Source organism: Benincasa hispida, chromosome 7 (assembly GCF_009727055.1).
Source record: "Benincasa hispida cultivar B227 chromosome 7, ASM972705v1, whole genome shotgun sequence".
In the NCBI taxonomy this organism is placed as follows: domain Eukaryota; kingdom Viridiplantae; phylum Streptophyta; class Magnoliopsida; order Cucurbitales; family Cucurbitaceae; genus Benincasa; species Benincasa hispida.
Window position 1 is genome coordinate 20,497,100 of NC_052355.1, and position 16,458 is coordinate 20,513,557.

The following is a 16,458-nucleotide window of genomic DNA, read 5'->3' on the forward strand; positions in this document are numbered from 1 at the left end:
AAGTTTCATATCGAATAACTAGAATTTTAAGTAGTGAAAAGCTGATTTTGAAAATGTATAATAAATGTACATTTTTCGTGAAAGAGTAACTCTTATCTATAAAACAACTTTTCCGCATCGTCATCGAATCACTAAGTCCGACTTTTGGACTTTTGTCCCTAGTACTACACAAACATGTGAATCTTAAGAGTCAAGCTCCAATCTCATTACTAGCCATAAATTAATTACTAATTCCTAAGATTCATAACCTAGCAAAAATACATCAAGTGGCCATGGAAAATGGAGAGATCAAGAGTATCAAACACGGCCACGTAGCTCCACTTCACAGCAACCACAACGCCCAATCTCTCCCGACCTCTAATTTTCACTTATAAACACAGAGAAACTGCCGTCGATTCTTAGAATTTCAGATTCAATCGAACGAACTAACCGGCGGCGGCGATGGTGGCGATTTCTCCGTCCCACGGCGGGTTTCCGTCTCAATTAAGGCAGGGGTGGAAGACGGTAAGGGGGAGGCCTGATAGGAGCTCCAATTTGAGAGTATTGGCCAAAGCGGCGGAGAAGGGCGAGGAGAGAGAAAGCGGCGGCGGCGGAGGAGAGAATAAGAAATCGTTGTTCAGCAGCGTGACGGAGGCGTTGGATTTCTCGGCGGTGCGATCGAGTCGCGACGCCGAGCTCCTCGATGATGCCCGTCAGGCCACCAAAGCCGGCGGCAGAATGACCCGGGAACAGGTACTTGTTTGTTGGTTATAGTAAATTTACTATTATTGATTAAATTATCTAGGCCACTTTCGAATATAGTAATAAGATACAAAATATTTGCATTATACTATAAATTTACAGATATAACATAATTTTAAATATAGCTTTTGTACTTTATCACATACATTATATTACTAATAAGAGTCTATCAACAATAAAATTTATCACTAGTAAGAGTCTATTATCGATAGAATCAATTATCTATTAATTTTGCTATATTTATAATTCCTTAAAAATTATAAATTATACCCATAATTATTAGTCTTAAGAGTGCTATCAATTGCAATTATCCAATTATCTAAAAATAATTAAATTTTTGTTTGAATGACTTATTTTAAGAGGTCTAAATAAAACTTACCCAATTTTGAAAACCTAGGTTGTTTTTGGTAAATTCACCCAACAAATACATAATCTAAGGGTATAAAAACTTGATTTTTTAAATTTAGAGAAAATTCATTTGTGTCTCTCAAAACAGGTCACTGGTACAATAATTCTAAAAATATCCATCAACTATGAATTTGTTTCAATTCTTCTCTAAAATTTGAAAATTTTCGTTTTAGTTTGATATTGTTTCCAAATGATACTTGTAGGCTTCTGTCATTAAATTCATTGGTACGTAATAAATATATACAAACCTAAACATATACATAAAAATTAATAACAATAACAAACTTATATAAGATTTGTGAACCATCTTCCTCATTTCAACCCACATCTCCATTTTTTTAAGGGTTGTCTTGAAACAAATTTCTAATTCAAGGGTGAAACATTTCAGAATCTGGAGATATAATTGAAACCAAGAATGAAAATATATGTGAATATGTTGATATGTTTATCAATATATCCGTAAATTAAAGGGTTCAATATCAATATTAAATATCCATAGATATTTCCAACATCTTTTATCAATGCTTGTAAAACATAAAAAATGTCATTTATTTAGTTCAATATGAATATGACTACAAATAGCAATTTCCATAATTTAATTTTAGAGTAAAAATAACTTAATTGTTAATATAAAGATATTTTATAAATTTGTGACTTATAGAAATACATGTTGATATCAATATTTTATCTATATATCAATAAAATTAAAATCGATATCGACATCGATATTTTTATCCTTGGTTGAAACCATATATATAATTGAATGATACTTTTGATCATTTAGCCTTAATAATTTATCTAGTTGGAAGATATTACAAGATTTTATTAGAATAACTTTTTGTTTCTAAATTTTTGTAGAGGTAATTATTTAGTCCATAAAATTTGAACCTTCCATTTCAAAAAAAGATAAAAAAGAGTACATAACCATAACTATTGAGCTAAACTTGTGATTGAGTCAATAAACTCGAGTGGTAACCGGAATGATTTTTTACTTTTGATTTTTATGACAATTTAGTTCTTCATTTTAGTCTTGTGTAATTCTTACAAATATTTTATGAAATTTCTTACATGGGATGGTTAATGAAATTAATTAGTAACCAAATATATATCTCTCTTTTCTTCCTTCTTATGATGTAGTTCTAAAAAATTTAAGGGTTGTTTGAAACGCTGAGTTGATCTATTTCTTGTTGATTTCTAATAATAGCTTTCATTTTTTTAGAAAAAGAGTTCAATTCTTAATAAAAAAATTAAAAAACCAAAACAAGATTTTAAAAATTAATTTTTTTAGTTTTTCAAATTTAGCTTGATTTTTGAAAATATTGGTAAAAAGTTGATAACAAAGCAAATAACTTAAAGGTGAAATTGGTGTTTATAAGTTTAAATTTCAAAAAACAAAAATAAAAAAACCAAATGGTTACCAAATGATGCATAAACTTTCAATTTTATGTCCAATAGGCATCAAACTTTCAAATTTTGAGACTAATAAGTCTTTGATCTATTCAACATTTGTTTTTTACAATTTACGAATTTACTAAATACTAAATTGAATGTTTAGGATTCCATTAGATAAACTTCAATTTTATATCTAGTATATCGATTATTTATCTTTTGAATATTGATTAGGTCAAGGATCTATTCGATCACAAAATAGATATTTAGATACATGTTAGATATACTTAACTTTCGATAATTTATTAGAAACATGAAAGTTCACGATGGATATGAGCTTGAAAGATCAACTAATCTAGGAAATATATTATTTTGTAAATATTTCAGGAACTAGCATTCTTCAACCACTTGTACAATTTCGTTGTAGTAATTGTCTAAACTGGGCTTCTTGGTTTGGATGCAGTATGGAGCTTTAAGAAGGAAAATAGGAGGGACCTACAAGGACTTCTTCAAATCTTACATAGAAGGTATGTTTCTAATAATCACTGATTTTACAATAAAAAATATCAATTTATAATCCGAAATTTTAAGGTTTTTGTCGATTAATATTCGAAACTTTCGTAATTGTATCAATCTATACTCTTCATTATGTTTCGTTATATAACATCGAGTTAGCTGACTTATAATTTTATCAATTAAACTTCTAAACTTTTATAAACAAATCAATTTAGACTCTTCATTTAAGATTTTCTTGTCAATCTATCAATTCTAATTACCTATTTTATAAATATGACACTCAAAAGAAGTCTTTAAATGTGTAAGAATTGACACGTGGATGATTATCAAAGGTTTCTTAACAAATGATCTAAATTGTTCAACTATAAACCTTACACTATTTTCAGACGAAATTTGAAAGAGGGTGTAAATTGGTATACTTATGAAAGTTTATAGTTTACACTGACAAAATTATTAGTTTTGAATTTTAATTGATACAAGTCTAAAGGGGTATAAGTTGATTTATTTTCTTTTTACTTCACTTCTCTTCTAGATACTCATTATCAAAATTGATGAATAATATTGGATTGTTTGAATGGATGAAAAAATAGTGGATGGTCAATATGTTGAAGAAGGGTGGGTGGACAAGACATGCAAAGTGTGCAAGAAGGACACAAGGGGAGAAGCAAGACAAGTTGACAAACTTGGAAGATATGTACATGTTGCTTGTTTGGAGAAATCCAAATCTTCCTCAGGGAATTTCTTCTCCAAGCTTTTCTCCAAATGAAAAACTTAGTTTGATCACAGAAATTTGAATTTGTGTAACGTGTATTTAGTTCCTCATACCAAATATATTATCCATTTCCTAACAAGTTTTTAAAATGTGCTAATGTGGCTTCCAAATCATCAGATAGACATGTGGTTGATAAGGATAACGAACCTCCACATATCTCCACAATTATATGATATTATCTACTTTAGGTATATACCCTCATGGTTTTACTTTTAGAACTACTCCAAAAGGCCTTGTACCAATGAAGATAATTGTACTTACTTATATATCCATGATCACTCACTTTCCTAACCAATGTGGGATTTTGTTCGTACTTCTAACAATCCTCCCTTTGAACAAAGTACCACTTTGAGCCTCCCTTCGAACAAATCCATCTACTCCCAATCATAAGAGCTTGCTCTAAATACCAACGTAGTTCTCGTTCATCTTTGGTCACTTTCTTTTCATCTTGAGACACATCCCGTTCTGAAGAAGCTTTGACTCAAATACCTCAGTTTTTTGTTTGTTTATAACTAACTTTGTAAATGGTCAGCTGGTATACTCTATAATTACCTCTAATTTTAAATTCAACAGAGAGAGTAATCATCGTTTTCCTTAGTTTTCTGTAAACAACAAAACTGTACGCAATCTTCATCAGTAAAGGAATTCAGATCTTCCCGTGGACGTAGACAATCTTGCCGAACCATGTAGACACCGTGTCTTCATATTCTTGCTTTATCTTTCTTGTTCATACGAGTGTTTTCTTTACTGCAAATTGCGCGCCATTCATTCATCATTCAAATCACATCGAGTAATCTGAATATCGAGTCAATCGTGCATCGTTCTTCGCTATCGAGTAGCTTTGAGTACATCGTTTTCATCTTCGAGTCGCACCGAGTATTGTTCAAGAACCGTCGAGTACGATTGAGTATTAGTTTAGTTGCCATCGAGTTCCATCAAGGATTTAACAGAGACTCGTCAGACAAAGAAGGGAATTCTCATCGAGGATCGAGTAGGAAGACATTGAGCATCGAGTGTCGAGTATCAAGGATTTGGTAGAATATTTTTTAGCCTTTTCTTCATCTTTCCAGCGTTGATCCTAGGTATTTGGGCCTTTTGAAGAGTGGTTAGCCCAACAATTTGTGGTATCAGAGCTTTTAAAGATCATCAAGGTCAACATTCTTGGAGTATTAAGATACTCAAGAAATTAAGACTCGATACTTGATCAGATCATAAATGGCTGTTGCAAGGTATGAAATTGAGAATTTTGATAGGAAGGGCGATTTTGGCTTATGGAAGGTCAAAATCAAAGCCATTCTTGGACAATAGAGAGCACATAAGGCCCTTTTGGACCCATCAAATCAGTACAAGAAAGAGAAGACATGGAGCTTACAGCATATGAGACTCTGGTTTTGAATCTCAGTGACAGTATCTTGAGACAAGTAATTGATCAAGACACGACCTACAAGATGTGGTCAAGCTGGAAGGTCTTTTTGCAACCAAGGATCTCCCCAACAAGATGTATCTAAGGGATAAGTTTTTCACGTTCAAGATGGATTCTGTCAAGCCTCTTTCAGATAATTTGGATGAGTTCAAGAGGATAGTCTCAGAGTTCAAGAGCCTTGGCGAGAAAATTGGTGATGAAAATGAAGCTTAAACTCTCTACCCGAAGCCTATAAAGGAGGTGAAGAATGCCTTGAAATATGGCAGAGAATCAACTACCACTGATGCCATCATTTCAGCATTAAGAACTAAAGAGTTAGAGCTTCCATCAGTTAAGAAGGAGCAGTCTAGTGCAGAGGGCCTGTTTGCCAAGGGGAAGAACAAGCAGAATCAATCTAAGGGGAATAAAAACTAGTCATGTGAAAAGCACAAATCGAAGACCAAGATGAGATGCAACTATTGCAAGAAGAAAGGTCACTTGATGAGAGATTGCTACAGTCTGACAAAGAAAAACCAAGAAAAAGAGAAGGATCAGAAGGGAAAGCAACCAGAAGCTTCAATGGCTGAAGGTTCCTACTTTTATTTTGATGCCTTAACCTCCAATGGAAATCAAACCAACCAAATCAGTCCTCTTGAGAAGCATGACTGAGTACTTGTCTCTGGTTGTACCTATCATATGACATCTTTCAGATCTTGGTTTAATACTTACAAGGAAGTAGATGGAGAATCTGTGTACATGGGAAACAATGAAGCCTACAAGATCAAAGGGGTTGGTTCAGTATCCTTGAAGCTAAAGGATGAATCGATCAAGCTTCTAAGAAATGTGAGACATGTACCTTTGCTCAAGAGAAACTTGATATCTCTGGGCATGTTGGACTCCATTGGGTGCGAATGTAGAGGAAAAGGTGGAGTTTTTGAGGTGATCAAGGATTCTACGGTTATGTTGGTTGGTGAAAAGGTCAATGACCTTTATATTGTGAGAGGAGTAGAGATGATGATAAGTGCCTACACGGTTCCAACAGTAAGCTTAACAGAGGCTGACTTGTGGCACAAAAGACATCCCATATTAGGAAAAAGGGATGCAAGCACTTTCTAAGCAAGGAATTATGCCCAAAGGTATCAGTGAACACCTTTCCTTTTGTGAACACTGCATCCTAGGTAAAGCAACCTGACAAAGTTTCACAAAATCTCAGCATATCACCAAAGAAACATTAGATTATGTCCATTTTGACCTATGAGGACCATCTCCTACACCAAGCCTTAGTGGCTCAAGGTATTTTCTAACCTTTATAGATGACTTTTCTAAGAAGAGCTAGATATACTTCCTTAAAGTTAAGGACCAAGTTTTTGGGAAGTTTAAGGAATGGAAAGCCATGATAGAAAATCAAACATCTAAAAAGTTAAAATAATTTAGAACTGATAATGGGCTTGAGTTTTGCAATGCACAATTTGATAATTTTTGTAGTGAGAATGGTATAACTAGGCATAGAACAATGAGGTATATACCTCAACAAAATGGGGTTGCTGAGAGGTTAAATAGAACCATAATGGAAAGGGTTAGGTGTTTACTCTCTGATGCTATCTTAGGGGAAAATTATCAGAAGTTGCAGCCTATAAAGTGTATACTTTGAATATGTGCCCTCGCACATTTTTAGAGTTGCTTACCCTTGAGAAAAAGTGGACTAATCATCCTCCTAACCTAGATAACCTCAAGGTCTTTGGATGTGTAGGGTTAGTACACCAAAATAAGGGAAAGTTAAAGGCCAGAGTAGTCAAGTGCATGTTTGTAGGCTTTCCAAAGGGTGTCAAGGGGTTTAAAATATGGCATCTGGTTGAGAAGAAGTTCATAGTGAGCAGAGACATAACCTTTAGGGAAGAGGAGATGTTTATGCAAAAGGAGAAAAAGCTTGAGGATGAAGGAGAGTCATCCAACACAGGAATTGAGGTGGAGTTACCAACTGAGCAACCAATAGAGTCTAGCCTATTGGATTTTATGTCCTAAAACTCGTAGTTTGTAATATCATATTCATGTTCAATAAAGCTGTTATTGAAAATATTTAGTAAATTTAAATTCTATATTCATGAATCCAATAAACTAAGGTTCCGGGGCTATTAAGTTTAAGTTTGAACTTTATGTAGTGACATAAATGTGGATCAAGTTCAAATATATATAGCCAAAATGGTCTATAGTATATGAATAAGGTTGGGCGCCTTATTCTAGGGACACTATGGATGCGGCCCATTTTGTAGTTAGTACAAACGATGTGATCCTAAACCGTTCATGTAGAGACATGAAAATGGGGGCATCCTATGTAAAGAGTTTACATAAGACTGAACCATGAAATAGTCACTTTTTACGTACTAAATGCCGTTTAATGTATAAAACTGACTATTTCATTAATTGATTACCTAGGTAATTTAATCTTAATCCTGAGCTAACTATGGACTCCTGTTCACTCAAAATTATCCTTAGATCTACATAGGTGAGGGCAGCTCATTATCGCTGGCCCAATAAGCCTCCCATTTCAGGGCTAAGATCAGGTGGATAGCTGGGAACATAAGGTGCAAGACGGAATTCACTCCTTCCCGTTATAGGGATAGTAGATAGGTTGTTCCCTTTAGTATTGAATCTAGGTCTTGAACAAGGGGCCTCACCTTCTCATTGGCCCAAGAGGGGTTCGGTTTATAGGTTGGACCTTAAACCAATTGTTCATTAGAGGATTAATGGAACTTAAGGAATAAGATGTAGTCTCGGGGGTGAAATAATTTTTATGACCCAACCAAGATTACGAATAACCTGTGAGGGATTAGTTTACTAATCATGGTTATATCATATGAACACAAATATATCTATAGTGAGGGGAGTGCAACTACGGGACTATAATGGAATGACCCGTGAGTTAATGAATGTTGATTAGCTCCATCTAAAAAGTTTAACCAGCTAATCTCGGATCGTTGGAGCTCATGATCTATAGGTCCATTAGGTTCCCCTACTAGCTCATATGGAATAAACTTAGAACAGTATGATAGAATAATTCGAATTGTTCGAATTAGGTGAAGAGAGAGAAACCGACAAGTATAATGTGATATAGTGGTCGATTTTTTAGTTTAGAGATACAACTTTAATATTTAAATGTGATTTAAATATCAAGAATATGAATACGTTCATATTCGGAAGCTCAGAAATAATGAAAATTGTCAAAGATGTAAAAAGTCAAAGAGTTGACTTTTGACTTGAAAAGTCAAACTTTGACCGACCTTATATTCAAATGTGATTTGAATTTCGAGAAAAACAAATGCGGATTCATGCTCGGGAGGTCAAATTAGTCAACACGGAAAAAATCATAAAAAGTCAAAATGTTGACTTTTTGGTCAAAGTTTGACTTTGACAAAATGACTATTTGCCCTTTGACTAAAATTAGTGGAAAAATCCAAACTTTTGTTGGATAATTCCACTAACAAAATAGTGGGCTGTGTTGGCTTATAGTGGAGACATTAAGCCCACTTAGATAGTAGATTCTAGGTGTTAAGTTTTTAAAAAGTTGTTTCATGCATTTTTGCATGACCCTTTCTATAAAATATGGGTCTTTGAATTTGGATTAAAAACTTTTGGACATTTTGCAAAAAATAGTTTTTAAAAATTTGGGCTGAAAAGACCTATACCCAGCCCAAAATTCATTCTTCTATTTCCATCTCTTTATAACTCTCTCGGGTTCTTCATCCATCGGGTCCCACAACCCGGTTCTGAGTCTAGAGGATAGTAGGTCAGTTCTAGTGGTTGTCCGGTTCATGTTGGAGCGGAGATAGACGAGTTTTGGGAGCTTCAAAGGTAATGTTTTTAAAAACCTTAATTAATTGATTAAGGGTTGTATGTTTAATTTATGCAATTAGAGTAAAATTGTTCCTCTTTTCCGCTGTGCATGCCTACTTTTCCATCATAACCAACCTAGTGACACAGAAGAAACTGAGGAAGATGTAGGGGAACATGAGGAGACAACATGTGAGCAACCTGATTTAAGCAAGTATGTCTTAGCTAGGGATAGACAAAGGAGAACTATCACACCTCCAGCTAGATATACTAAAATGAACTATATGAATCTGGTTTTAAATGTTGTTGTAGCTCCTACCAACCAAGAACCAACAACCATCGAGGAAGCATTAAGTTGTGCTAATGCAAGGGATTGGATTGAAGTAATGAATGGGGAGATGCATTCACTAAAGGTGAATGACACTTGGTCCTTAGTTCCTCTACCAAAGGGTTACAAACCTGTTACCTCTAAATAGATTTTCAAACTTAAAGAAGAAGTATCCTTGAAGGGAAACCCAACATGAGGAGATCCTTGAGCAGAAATAGATCGTCCAAATTCCATTTCGATTGAAAACTTAAATTTACAGTACAACAAATAGATTACGCAATCAAAGTAAATTACAACATACTTTTCAAATAAAACATAGTTCAAGGGATATTACCTTTGAAGAACACTTCTTCTTGTATCCCTCGAACGGTCACGAACTCCTCGATCAAACCACAACAAGAACTTGAAGACCTTCTTCAAGTGAATCACGAATCAAATGGGAAGAGAACACTACCACTCGGATTCCTCAATATACTTAGGGTGAGAACCCAGGAGTGGTGGACTTTGACTATTTTGGTTAAGAGGATATTTGTGAGTTTGGAGAAGGAAGACGATTGAAGAAGAAGCACTATCGTGTAGTATGCTTCTCGATCGTTTAGGCTATCACATAATAAAACTTCCTATCACATAGACTATTGCATAGACAAAGAGAGCCCATCGTATATGCTCTGTTTGTTGTGTAGGCTATCACATAGTCTATTCTTTGTGATCTTTAGAAATTAGTTTCTTTCTCTTAGTCTTTGAAGTAAAATGAAAAACTTTTTTTCCATTTTATTCCAATTACTATAAAATTTTCATAACCACCCACTAAGGTAATTTTTTAGAAAAAAGGGATTATTATTCAAAATAATAAATAATATAAATAAATATGATAACCAACTTATCATATTATATTTATAACCTATAGTTTTAATATTGCATCACATATAATATAAACTGTAGTTCTTTTTCTCCATTTTATGACATTTAATATAAATCATATTTATATTAAATTAACAACTATTTGAATCTCATTCCAATATTTATTCCTCCAATTAATGTATAAAATACATTATATCAATTATATAATTGAATTAATTGAATTATATCATATATAATTAAATTCCCTCTTATTAATTTGAACAATTCAAATTAACCCAAAAACTGATTCTCAACATAATTCTTTTGAGCTACCAAGGGGACCTTATGGACATGTAGCTTGAAGTTCCAATGGTACGTGAATAATTAATTAAACTCTTTAATTACATTATCTACCATTCGTTAACTGTCGGTCACTCTACTAAAGATCGACAGTTACACTCTTCGCATTACAGATATATTTCTGTGTCCATTGGATATAACCAATAAGCAGTGTGATGACCGTTCATAAATTGCTCGTAAGTACAACTAGGCCAAATTACCGTTTTGCTCGTAAGTACAGCTAGGCCAAATTACCGTTTTCCCCCTATAGTTACATCTAACTTCTTAAGTACCACTAATTTCTCTAATGAACAATAAGTCATAGTCCCACTATGACTAAGTCCTCTTGGGCCAGGAGAGGGTGTGGCCACTATGTTCAAGACCCAGAATCAGTCCTTAAGGGAGAAATTTATCTACTTACCCCTGCATCGAGGAAGAAGTAAATTCCATCTTGTGTAGCTGAGTTCCCAACTCCCTAATCAGACGAATTCCCAAAATGGTAGGCTTGTTGAGTTGGCAATTACTGGCCCACTTTCACCCATACAAATCAAAGGACCACTTTCATGAGCAGGAGTTCACAACTCACTCAGGATTCAGGTTGTGTCACCTATGGTCCATCTAGTGAAATGTAAGTCTCTATTATCAACGATGTTATATAAAAAGACTAATCATTTGGTGGTCCGGTTTTATACAAACTCTTTGTATAGAATACCCTCGTTTGCATGTCTCCACATGAATGATCAGGATCAGATAATTTGTAGCACTTTACAACATTTGTAACACCTACAAAGCGGGTCGTTATCCGTATTACTAGGATAAGGTACCCAACCTTATCCATCTACTACAAACCATTTAGATTATTATTTAAACAAGATCCACCTGTATGTCTCTACATACTTGTTTAAATTTACATAAAATAACCTCGGATCTTAGTTTATTAGATTGAGTATATGCTTATAAAACAACACTTATTTTATTAATAACAATATGCTTATAAAATAACAATATGTTTCCATCCTTAGTTGCTCAAAATAATCTTGAATTATATCAACTAGATATCAAAACTACTTTTCTTCATGGACATTTAGAGAAAACAATCAATATGATGCAACCTAAAGGATTTGACGTTAAAGGAAAAGAAAATCTCTTTTGCTTACTCAACAAGTCTATATATGGGTTAAAACAATCACCTAGGTGCTGGTATAAGAGATTCATGCCTATATTTCTAGCATTGGGTTCAAAAAAAGTTCATTTGACATATGTGTTTATGTAAATACAGGTTCTTACAAGAATAATGTTTACCTACTCATATATGTAGATGACATGTTGCTAGCAGATAGATCCAAAGGAGATCTAACCTATGTTAAAAACCTCTTAAAAGGAGAGTTTGATATGAAAGACTTAGGAGAAGCAAGTAAGGTCCTAGGAATAGAGATCCAAAGGAACAAAGAGGAGTCTATTCTAAGCATTAACCAGTCTAATTACTGTGAGAAGATCCTTAAAAGGTTCAACATGAATGATGCAAAACCTGTGATCTTACCTATTGCTCAGCACTTTAAGCTTTCCTCAGCTAACTCTCCTAAAGATTTTGACCAAGAACATCTGAAACAGATGGCTTTCATTCCCTATAGTCAAGCAATCAGAAGCCTAATGTATTTAATGATTTTTACCAGACCCGATCTCTTATATTCAGCTAGCTTAGTTAGTAGATATATGTCTAATCCTGGTAAGAGACACTGGGAAGCTACTAAACGGATCCTAAGGTATTTGGTTTGGTCTAAAAACTCAAGATTAGTCTACTAAAGGTCAACTGAACCAAATTTAGAGCTTTATGGATATGTGGATGCTGACTATGCTGGTGATTTAGACAAAAGGAGGTCCTTAGCAGGTTACCTTTTCCTTTATGGTCCTAATCTAATCAGCTAGAAAATATCACTACAACCTATAGTAGCCTTATCTACAACAGAAGCTGAATACATGGCTTTAACAGAAGCAATCAAAGAGGCATTGTGGCTCAAGGGATTGCTAAAAGACTTTGAAATAGATCAAATAGTGGTGAAACTCTATTGTGACAACCAAAGTGCTATCCATTTGTCTCAAATTCCACAATTTCACACTAGAACTAAGCACATTAATATCAAGTATCATTTCATTAGAGATAAAATTGAGACAGAGGAGATAAAACTTTTAAAGTTTCATACTTCAGACAATGCAACTGACATGTTAACAAAACCTGTTTCAAAGTTTAAATTGTTTAAATGTTTAGAACATGTTGGCTTTGAGCTTCCAGACACAAGGTAGACAAATCGGTCAACATTAGGAAGATCAGAAGATTGCAAGGCATTAGAGTTAAGGTGGACAATTTGAAGAAGCTTTGACTCAAATACCTCAGTTTTTTGTTTGTTTATAACTAACTTTGTAAACGGTCAGCTGGTATACTCTATAAATGCCTCTGATTTTAAATTAAACAGAGAGAGTTATCATCATTTTCCTTAGTTTTCTATAAACAACAAAACTGTACGCAATCTTCATCAGTAAAGGAATTCAGATCTTCCCGTGGACGTAGGCAATCTTGTCGAACCACGTAAACATTGCGTCTTCATCTTCTTGCCTTATCTTTCTTGTTCATACGAGTGTTTTCTTTACTGCAAATCACGCGCCATTCATTCATCATTCAAATCGCATCGAGTAATTTGAATATCGAGTTTATCGTCCATCGTTCTTCACATCGAGTAGCTTCAAGTACGTCGTTTTCACCTTCAAGTCGCATCGAGTATCGTTCAAGAACCGTCGAGTATGATCGATTATTAGTTCAGTTGTCACCGAGTTCCATCGAGGATTTAATAGAGACTCGTCAGACGAAGAAGGAAATTCTCATCGAGGATTGAGTAGGAAGACATTGAGCATCGAGGGTCGAGAAGACATTGAGCATCGAGGGTCGAGTATTAAGGATTTGGCAGAATATTTCTGAGCCTTTTCTTCATCTTTCCAGTGTTGATCTTGGGTATTTAGGCCTTGTGAAGAGTGGTTAGCCCAACACGTTCATCTCGGGTCAATATCCAAATAGAGCACATAAGCATGAGCATGGATCAGTCTTGCTCATATCAAGGTAGGGGAAACCACAAGGCTACCTAGATAGAGCACGAACAAGGCTCACAAAATTTCTTTGTTCATTATCTAAGGACTTCACCCACACAACTAGGTTTAGACCAAGGTTCTGATACCAATTGATAAGGACAATGGACCTCCATATATTTCCACAATGATATGATATTGTCCACTTTGGGTATAAACCCTCGTGACTTTGCTTTTGAAATTACCTCAAAAGGCCTCATACCAAGGGAGATAACTATAATCACTCCCTTCCTTGTTCTTATGTTAGTAATTCAAATGCAAGTCTATTTTTAGTTACTTTGAATCAACCTTTACAAATGGTAAACTCTTTAGTCAAAGCATTGCAACATTATCAATTGAAGACATCTTCTCCAATTTTATCTTTCCTTCATAGATAGCATGTCTGATAAAATTAAAATGGACATTAATGTACTTTGTTCTCTCATTGTAAATCTATTTTGGACAGAAAAGCAAAACTTTGACTATTACAATAAACAAGAATTTGGGTTTTCAAACAAATACCTAATTCTTCAATCAATTCTTTCAACCAGATTGCTTCTTTGAAAGCTTATGTCACTGCCGTACCTTCAGATTCTATTGTTGAAGGATAAACAATATGTTGAAGAGAAGAACACCGGCTAATTATATTCCTAAGATAGGTAAATACATATCAAGCTATCACTACAAGGAAACTGTGATACCATAACATTTAAAAACTATTATATTTTGAATTCATGACAATTATTTTCTGTCATGGTATCCCCTGTAAAGACCAAGGCTTTGATATCAATTGATAAGGACAATGTCACCATTCTCATACCCAACGAACTTCTCATGATTTGTACACTGATCGGAATATTGTAAATCAATAGAAATTATACCTTACATATCTCAAATTCCATTTTATAGCATACCAATAAGTTTTTCTGGGGTTGGACATATATATACCAATCACGCTTAAAGCAGGAGCAAAATCAAACCTTATACAAAGCATAAGATAAATTAGACTCCCTGCAACATATTATCATAAGAAACAAACTCCATTTCATATTTTTATTTTGAAGTTTGAGCACAATCATTCAAAGAAAGTTTAAAATGATTTGCAATGGGACTTGAGTCAATCATTTTAAACTTTGTTAGCATCTTTGCACAATACATTTTCTGACTCAACTTCATTAACAAGTCTTTTTATCCCCGAATATTTCAATTCTAAGTATTTTCTAAGTAGCACCCAAGTTTTTTATCTAAAAAAATTTCATTTAATCCATGCTTCAGTTTCTTAATTTATAATCTATTTTTACTAGCAATTAACATGTCATCAATGTAAACAAAAAAATAGAATGAACAATGTCCATGATTTCAATGCTTAAAGTAATCACATTGATCAAATTTACTTATAACAAAACCAAATGATAACATGAATGACTGAAATTTGAGATATCATTGTTTTGGTGCTTGTTTTAAACCATACGACAACTTCTTCAAGAGACATATATCTTTGTCTCTAGTTGATTCAAAGCCCAATGGTTGTTGCATATAGGTGATTTCAGACTCGTTCCCATGAAGAAAAGCTATTTTAACATATAGTTGGTTTAAGTTCAATATTGTAGGCTGGAAAACCAAAGACAAGTAGTATCCTTATAGATGTGTGTCTTACAACTAGAGAGAAAATTTCTCTATAATCAACCTATTTCTTTTGTGCAAAGTCCTTGGCAACAAGCTTTGGTGTTGGGCTTTTGCAGATCTCAGTTCCAAAACAGAAAGCAATTTGATGCAGAGAAGACACACGAATGATCTTTGCTAGGTGAAACGCTTGGATGAAGGAAAGCGACGTAAAGAACTTATTCTTCACACATGTGGAGAGGTAACTTTCACTTGTTTGAAGGAAATTCATTTGAAGAAAAATCTATCCCTCTGTAATTTTGGCTTCTGCCTTCGCTCTCTCTAACTTGAAAATTTTTCTCTAATGGTGATTTTGATACAAGGTGGATCTAATACATAACGATTGATGAGTAAAGGAAAGGAGGAGAAGAACACAAAAGATACGTGGTTCGGCCAAAATCAACCCACATCTGCAAGAAGGATTTTCTTTAAGGATTGCAAGTTAAGTTTCTATTTATTTTATGAAATGATAAACTCTCTACTGATTATCCAGATTTGATTTGGTATTTATAGGTTATACCAATCAGTTACAAGTTTGTAAGTTTGTTGAGAAAAAGCAAAAAACTAGTCGTTGGAGTCATTTTATATTAATTTTCCAACTTGAATCCAATATATGAAACCTTTAAATTGTTCAATTTCTGATACTTTTACACTGTCTCTGGTAGATTGAAGCCGATTAACTCAAGGCACTTCAGAAGCTTTGAGTTTAGGAACTGGTTTCATTAGCATATCAGTAGCATTATCTGAGATATGAACTTTATGTACTTCTATTTCTCCACTTTCAATTTTTTCTTGCACAAAATGATACTTAATATCAACATGTTTCATTCTTGTGTGGTATTATGGGTTCTTAAAGAGATGAATGACACTTTGATTGTCACAGTAGATTTTAACTACTGTTTGATCTAAACCATAGTCCTTCATCAATCCTTTGAGTCACAATCCCTACTTTATAGCTTCTGTAAAAGTCATATATTCTGCCTCTATTGTAGATAGGGCCACTATAGATTGTAGTGATGCTTTCCAGCTGGTTAGATTAGAACCATAGAGGAAAATATAGTGTAAATCCTAAAACTTATATTTCTAAATGCCTATGCTTGAAAATTTATAATGTTATTT

The 16,458-nt window shown here is 34.0% G+C and overlaps 1 protein-coding gene and 1 long non-coding RNA gene across 2 annotated transcripts; both read left to right on the plus strand.

The window, feature by feature from the left end:
• Positions 1–246: 246 nt before the first annotated feature.
• On the plus strand, positions 247–3,939 carry LOC120080762. The gene is made up of 3 exons (XM_039035387.1): positions 247–732; positions 3,002–3,065; positions 3,645–3,939. The coding sequence occupies exons 1-3, from the start codon at positions 442–444 to the stop codon at positions 3,818–3,820; spliced, it is 531 nt and encodes a 176-aa protein (XP_038891315.1). The 5' UTR covers positions 247–441; the 3' UTR covers positions 3,821–3,939.
• A 7,665-nt stretch (positions 3,940–11,604) lies between these two features.
• Positions 11,605–15,974, plus strand: LOC120081964. Its single transcript, XR_005482999.1, has 3 exons — positions 11,605–14,336; positions 15,420–15,541; positions 15,663–15,974. It is a non-coding gene; the product is annotated as an uncharacterized LOC120081964 (long non-coding RNA).
• Positions 15,975–16,458: the final 484 nt, after the last annotated feature.

Bases quoted from the DNA above. Each gene is read 5' to 3' on its own strand.
- LOC120080762 (XM_039035387.1), top strand. From the start codon at position 442: ATGGTGGCGATTTCTCCGTCCCACGGCGGGTTTCCGTCTCAATTAAGG. The intron at 733-3,001 runs GTACTTGTTTGT...GTTTGGATGCAG, and splicing joins GCAGAATGACCCGGGAACAG to TATGGAGCTTTAAGAAGGAA. The intron at 3,066-3,644 runs GTATGTTTCTAA...ATGAAAAAATAG, and splicing joins CTTCAAATCTTACATAGAAG to TGGATGGTCAATATGTTGAA.